We start from the raw sequence: 6,337 nt of genomic DNA, 5'->3' as shown, positions 1-6,337 counted from the left end.
CTGCTATGGATCCTGGGCCTCACTGCAGAGCTGAGCCTGGAAGTACTTTAGAGAAACACCACTCAGCCCCTCCCTCACCTGCACCCAGGGTGAGCAGTTTCTAGGTTCCCTTCCCTCAGAGGTTCTCCCGAGAGGGTCACAGGTCAGTGCTGGAGGTTGGGGCGATGCCCACAGAGCCACAGCAGACCTGGGGGTAGCTTCTGGCTTCAGGGTTCCTGAGGTAACTGGCACCCCAGACACAGACCTTGGGGTCTACGAGGCTCAGCTTGTCCCCGTGTCCCCACTGCTCTCACGCCAGGGGCAGCTCCCTCTCCCTCCCCCCACCCTTTCTGGGCTTCTCCAAGGAGTATTAGCTTGGAGCCAGGTGGATTTTTCTTGATCCTGGCTGGGTACAAGGTAAAACAGGGCAAACTTTTCCTGAGCCTCCGTTTTCTACTTTGTCCAAAAGAAGGGACCAGTGCCGTAGAGCTGTGAGATAAATGGTTTGTGGCGTGGGCAGAGGCCTCGGCCATCAGTCATGTCCGGCTCTGCATCCACGGCAGCTGGGTGCTCTCTCTGCTGTCCCCAGGAGTCCTCTGTCGCTTCTGGTGGCCTTTGCTTACTCCCTCAGCAACGCCCTCATTCCTCTCCCCTGCCCCTCACCCCCTAGCCCACCTTCTTGTTCACCAGCTTGCACCATGAATTGTTCCCTAGGTGCTTGGGTGTTCTCATGACAACTTTGTCCTCTGCTTCATGTGAGAGAGCTGGTAGCTAGTCCCCAGGTAAAACCATGGAGCTGCCAGGTCCCAGAGTTCCTCAGGTCACTCCACTGTGGCCAGGAAACCATGGAAAGTGAGACTCAGAAGCGGGTAGGGACTGTCCCCTGGTTACATAAAACATCCAGCTAGAGGCTGGTGCTGGGTCTCCTGACTGCTGTTGAATGGCTCTCCCCTCCCCCGTTTCTAGCTCACCCCATTCTTCCCCACATAGGCCACTGGGAGTGAGTGGCACCTCCCACACCTGCCTCCTTCACCCTGACCCGTGACCCTTAGGAGGCGACTTCTCTAACCACTGATCCTAGGGAATGAACTCATGCAGAGATTCCTACCCAGGGGTCTCAGGTGTGGCATTTGTGCCCCCTCCCCTGCTGGTATGTTGCTGGTTAGGAACCAGGTTTTGTGTAGACGTCTGAGGACATGGTTATACGATCTGTCCAGTCAAGGGGCCTCACTAAGGTACGTGTGTGTCCTTGAGCCCAGGAAGGGGAGATGGCAGCCATGGGACAGAATGAGGGGGGCATCAATTCCTGCTTCTCCTGTTCTGTTTACAGACAAGCTGCTGTCCTTCCTGGGCAAGGGGGAGCAGGCAGGGCAGAGGATCGTGCCAAGGTGGCACGAGGCTGAGCATGTGCCTGGGCTGAGATGGTATTTACAGAACGTCACATACCTGGAGGTGCCACTCTGAGGACCCCAGATCGCACCGGAGCATCTTCCTTTCTTTAGAAGCTGACCTCTGACCCGGGAGCAGCCAGCATCTAGGTCTCCCAACCCCCGCCCTGGACTCAGAGTCCCCCCTCCACCAGTGAGTCTTGGCTCTGCTTATAGCATCTGACGCCAGAGGGTCTGAAAATAGTCCCTGGGAGAGGGGGAGCAGTGGGAGAAGGGGGCTATTTAAAGGGCTCCGGAGGAGCCAGGCGTAGCAGAGGGAGCAAGAAGGGATCATGGCCACTTCAGAGCTGAGCTGCCAAGTGTCTGAGGAGAACCAGGAACGCCGGGAAGCCTTTTGGGCTGAATGGAAAGATTTGACTCTGTCCACCAGGCCAGAAGAGGGGTGAGTGTGACGGATAACCTGGGAAGTCTACCTCTGCTTCCCCAGAGCCCCCTGTCCACACCAGAGTCTCAAGCCCTTCAGTTTCTGATGGCCCTTCTCTGCCCCAGAAACCTGGCCACCCAGGGAGACTCCACTTAGCCTGAGACCCGAACAGCCGCCCTCAGGAGTTCACTACCCTTCTCCTTACTTTCAGATGCTCCCTGCATGAGGAGGATATGCAGAGACATGAGACCTACCACAGACAGGGACAGTGTCAGGCCGTGGTGCAACGCTCGCCCTGGCTGGTGATGCGCCTGGGCATCCTAGGCCGTGGGCTGCAGGAATACCAGCTGCCGTACCAGCGGGTGCTGCCGCTGCCCATCTTCACCCCCACCAAGGTGGGAGCTGCCAAGGAGGAGCGCGAGGAGACCCCCATCCAGCTGCGGGAGCTGCTGGCACTGGAGACGGCCCTGGGCGGCCAGTGCGTGGAGCGCCAGGACGTGGCTGAGATCACCAAGCAGCTTCCCCCCGTGGTACCTGTCAGCAAACCCGGGCCCCTGCGGCGTACTCTGTCCAGATCCATGTCTCAGGAAGCTCAGAGAGGCTGAGACGAACTGTGACTCAGGCTCCACCGTGTCTGCCTTGGGCTGGGCCCTTCCTGGCTAGGACCATGGAGGAGAGCTGCTTGCTGGCCATGGCCGCTTTGTAGTTTGCCCAGAGGTGGGGGCTATGGGAGGAGGGAGCCAGAGGCCAGGATGCCTAGGTGTCCTGAGTTCCCAAAGGAAGGGGAGCAAAGATGGTGGACCCTAGATGTGGAGAGCTGAGTACCCTCAGCCCCAGAAGAAGGAACAAGAGATACTGACGAGGGCGAGAGGCCCCTGGAAACAGTGACCTGTTCAGTTACAGAAGCGGAGTAGGACAAAAGGGGGATCCGGAACGCTCTGGGAAGGAATCTTGAAGACTAGAGGGAGGGGGATGTGAAGAGGGCAGGAGCAGGGCAGGCCCCCAGCACCCTCTGTTAGCACTGCAATAAATGCTCAACCATGTTCCAGGCTTCTCTCATTCTTTCTGACTGCGGATGAGCATGATGTCTCCCGGGCACTTCTGGGAACGACTATGCATTTGAGCTAAATACGGCACAGCCAGAGGATATACTCCATGCTTAGGGGTGGGGTGCAGGGGAAGAGCTGTAAACAGGGTAACTGCCCCCCCTTCCTGTGTCACTGCCCAGTCCTGGCTTTCATGTCCACTCCCTGGCACTGGAGAGTACCTAGCAGGCCAGCTGGCATCCGGGTTTGTTTAAATGATATCTGGAGGATATGGAAGGGGCTGGCACAGAGGCTGTCCTTGGCTGTGCCTTGGGTGTGGATCGGGTCAGTGACCCACAGGCCTGTCAGTTGTAGATCCAGACAGAATCAATCCTTGGCTGGCATCAGGTGCTCCACCCTCCCTGGCCTGGGTGGGAGGACAGGGTCAGGTTCCTGTCTGTGACCCCTGCAGCTGTTAGGCTGGTTCATGTCCCAGCCTGGGTGTCAGGCCTAACAAGGAGATTGTCCCCTTGGAATAAGGAAGGAGCGCAGAGGAGGACTGGATAGAAAGACCAGGGCTATCTTAGCAGAGCCCAGTATCCTACCCACCCTGGAAAGGCGCAAGGCTTGTCCAGAGGGCTCCTCTTTGGGGAGACCGAAGATGCTGTTGGCAGGGTGGTGTGCCGCTCTGAGCAGATGAGTGGGAAGAGTGGAAGCTGGTGTGCCAGGTCCCTGGAGCACCAAGCAAAACCTGCGAGCCAGGCCCTGCCAGCTCCCCAGCAGGGACAGGAGTGCTGACCGGGGCGGGGGGGGGGGCGCGCGTCAGGGACCTGTGTCCTTGGAATGCCAAAAGTGTGCCATGCGCCCCTCTAGTGGCTGTGGCAGTACCAAGAATGTGCTCAGTACTCTTTGTTCTTACCTGAGTCCAGTGTCCCTGATGTGGCAGGAACATCCTGAACTGGCTGTGCTTGGGCCCCAGATAAGCAACGGACAGCCCCAGAGGCCCGCAGGGGATGCCCGGAAATTCTGCTTGCTAAGAGCATTAGTCCTGCTCACCTCTTATCTCTGCTGCCATCAGATGCTCAGGGCAGAGAGACCTGTTCAGGGGCTTCCCTGGGCCACCAGGACAGAGGCCAGAACAGAGTGTCCTTTCTGGAGGATAGAGTTGGGATCCAGGCCTGGGGGGAGGGATGGCATTATTAAGAAGGGGGTTTGTAAGGGGTGCCCCAAGAGAGGGGAAGGGGGTTTGGAGGAGGACCCTGGGACTGGGAACATGGGCTATCCAAACCTTGGGAAAGAAAAGGGATGGAATTCTGAGCAAAAGTGTCTATGGAAGGCTGGAGAGGAGCTGGGATGCCTGGCAGGGGTTCCGGAATTGAGGTTGGGGTGCAGGGCAGCACTGGAAGGGGTGAGCAGGTGAAAAAGGTATGGGCGGAGGGTTGTTGAGTGTTAGGTGCAGAGCGAGGGTGGAGCGGAGAGGGAGCTATCTATGTTCCAGAAGGTGTCCCTACACCCCCGCGTGTCTGTTTCTCCGGACACTAACAGAGATGGATAGGGTGACAGAGACGCAGTGGCCCCGAGCGCCTCATCCCTCTTCCGCCGCCTCTGCAACAGAGTGGGGGGCGGGGGCAGTGGTAGATAAAGGGATGGCGAGGCAAGCAGGGGATAGGCGGCCCTAACGGAAGCATGAGTGGAGGCAGAGACCCCAACCACGCTGCAGAGATGGCCACTGATTCGGACCCTGGCCGGGCAGCTGTCGCCTCGGCTTACCAGCGCTTTGAGCCCCGCGCCTACCTCCTCAACAACTACGCTCCTCCTCGTGGAGACCTGAGTAGCCCTGATGGCGTCGGGCCTTGGAAGCTGCGCTGCATGGCGCAAACCTTTGCCACAGGTAAGCGCCGGAAACTGAGGCAGGAGAGAGCAGAAGTCATGAGGGGAAAAAGCAAAAGGGAGAGGGAGAGAAACAAGAATGCACATGCACGCTAGATGGGGACCAAGAAGCAAACCCTTAAGTGGCTAGCTTGTGTAATCGAGAGCGAGCAAGTCAGTCAGGCTCCGTGGTGGTGACGGCCTACGGTCCCAGCTACCAGGAAAGCCTTGAGCCACAGAATCGGAGGCTTGACTAGGCAACTTAGACTCCTTTTCTTTCGAGGGGAAGGCGCTTAGGATTGAGAGACAGGTAGGGTGGGGTGCAGGAGAGACACTGTGATGGAGTCTGAGGCAGGTTGGAGACTATGGAGAGAAAGGCTGGGTGTCTCAGAATCTCCCCCACTTCATCTTCACAAAAACTAGCTTTTGAGTGGTGGATCCGGAGATAGAGGAGCCACGCTGGTCCCAGGAGAACCTGATTTCTGTGTCTGACCGTACTTGTTCCCGGCACTCACACTACCCAGAAGGGCTGGGAGAGCATGGGAGGGAAAGATGGCTGAGGCAGGGGCCACCTGGAACCTCCTCTCTGCTTCACCTAGGTGAAGTGTCTGGACAGGCCCTCATCGACATTGGGTCAGGCCCCACCATATACCAGCTACTCAGTGCCTGTGCCCACTTTGAGGACATCACCATGACAGATTTCTTGGAGGTCAACCGGCAGGAGCTGGGACTCTGGCTTCGGGAGGAACCAGGAGCCTTCGACTGGAGTGTGTACAGCCAGCATGCTTGCCTCATCGAGGGCAAGGGGTGAGAGCTGGACTAGAAGCTTCCTGCGGTGTGGGTTGGGGGTGAAGGGCAGCATAGGGAGGAGTCTGGGGTCCTCCTGAGCCCTGCCTTGTGTCCCCTATACAGCGAGTCCTGGCAGGAGAAGGAACGCCAGCTGCGAGCCAGGGTGAAGCGAGTCCTGCCCATCGATGTGCACCAGCCCCAGCCCCTGGGTCCTTCAAGCCTGGCACCCCTGCCTGCAGATGCCCTGGTCTCCACCTTCTGCCTAGAGGCTGTGAGCCCAGACCTTGCCAGCTTCCAGCGGGCTCTGCAGCACATCACCACACTGCTGAGGCCGGGGGGTCATCTCCTCCTTATCGGAGCCCTAGAGGAGTCGTGGTACCTTGCTGGGGAGGCCAGGCTGTCTGTGGTGCCAGTGTCAGAGGAGGAGGTGAGGGAGGCCCTGGTCCTTGGTGGTTATGAGGTACGGGACCTTCGTACCTACACCATGCCTGCCCATCTCCGCACGGGTGTTGATGACGTCAAGGGTGTCTTCTTTGCCTGGGCTCAGAAGACGGGGGTGCAGGCATGAGGGGCCCATATGCCGGGTGTCCTGTGCCTCCCAAATTCCATATTACCTGAAGTGGTACCTAATAAAGCAACGGTCCCCTGCTCGCCTGTGCTGTTTGTGGGGCTCCCAGAAGCAAGGAGTAGGCAGAGGCCTCTGAGACTTAGGAGGGACCAATCCTAGCTTTTTTCCCCCTAGAAGCGTCCATGAAGGCTTCTTTCTGTACCACCCATTCTCCCCACCCCAGGAAGGCCAAGTTCAGGAGGGTACAAGCGGACCCTGCTGCATGCCAGGCACTTGTGCGGTTCCAGTGGCCAAT

General features: G+C 58.4%; 2 protein-coding genes across 3 annotated transcripts; both read left to right on the top strand.

The window, feature by feature from the left end:
* The first annotated feature begins 1,648 nt into the window (after window positions 1-1,648).
* On the top strand, window positions 1,649-2,834 carry Tcap (titin-cap). Its single transcript, XM_048450812.2, has 2 exons — window positions 1,649-1,809; window positions 2,003-2,834. Exons 1-2 carry the CDS (start codon window positions 1,700-1,702, stop codon window positions 2,394-2,396), a joined length of 504 nt encoding a protein of 167 aa, XP_048306769.1. The 5' UTR covers window positions 1,649-1,699; the 3' UTR covers window positions 2,397-2,834.
* A 1,625-nt stretch (window positions 2,835-4,459) lies between these two features.
* On the top strand, window positions 4,460-6,124 carry Pnmt (phenylethanolamine N-methyltransferase). Of its 2 annotated transcripts, none has more exons than XM_085695748.2 (3): window positions 4,460-4,707; window positions 5,285-5,492; window positions 5,574-6,124. In XM_085695748.2, the coding sequence occupies exons 1-3, from the start codon at window positions 4,503-4,505 to the stop codon at window positions 6,040-6,042; spliced, it is 882 nt and encodes a 293-aa protein (XP_085551874.1). In that variant the 5' UTR covers window positions 4,460-4,502; the 3' UTR covers window positions 6,043-6,124. The 2 variants fall into 2 exon arrangements, with proteins under 2 accessions (XP_085551874.1, XP_048306573.2); XM_048450616.3 differs by having other exon boundaries at window positions 4,461-4,707; window positions 5,598-6,124.
* Window positions 6,125-6,337: the final 213 nt, after the last annotated feature.

This window comes from Myodes glareolus, chromosome 9 (genome assembly GCF_982192425.1).
Source record: "Myodes glareolus chromosome 9, mMyoGla1.1, whole genome shotgun sequence".
NCBI classification, from domain to species: domain Eukaryota; kingdom Metazoa; phylum Chordata; class Mammalia; order Rodentia; family Cricetidae; genus Myodes; species Myodes glareolus.
Note: the sequence above shows the minus strand (reverse complement) of the source record. Positions and strands in the feature narration are given on the sequence as shown.

Excerpts from the sequence above, each read along its gene's own strand:
- Tcap (XM_048450812.2), top strand. The coding sequence starts at position 1,700 with ATGGCCACTTCAGAGCTGAGCTGCCAAGTGTCTGAGGAGAACCAGGAA. Across the intron at positions 1,810-2,002 it reads TCCACCAGGCCAGAAGAGGG|ATGCTCCCTGCATGAGGAGG; the intron begins GTGAGTGTGACG and ends CCTTACTTTCAG.
- Pnmt (XM_085695748.2), top strand. The coding sequence starts at position 4,503 with ATGAGTGGAGGCAGAGACCCCAACCACGCTGCAGAGATGGCCACTGAT. Across the intron at positions 4,708-5,284 it reads GGCGCAAACCTTTGCCACAG|GTGAAGTGTCTGGACAGGCC; the intron begins GTAAGCGCCGGA and ends TGCTTCACCTAG. Across the intron at positions 5,493-5,573 it reads TGCCTCATCGAGGGCAAGGG|CCCTGCCTTGTGTCCCCTAT; the intron begins GTGAGAGCTGGA and ends GGTCCTCCTGAG.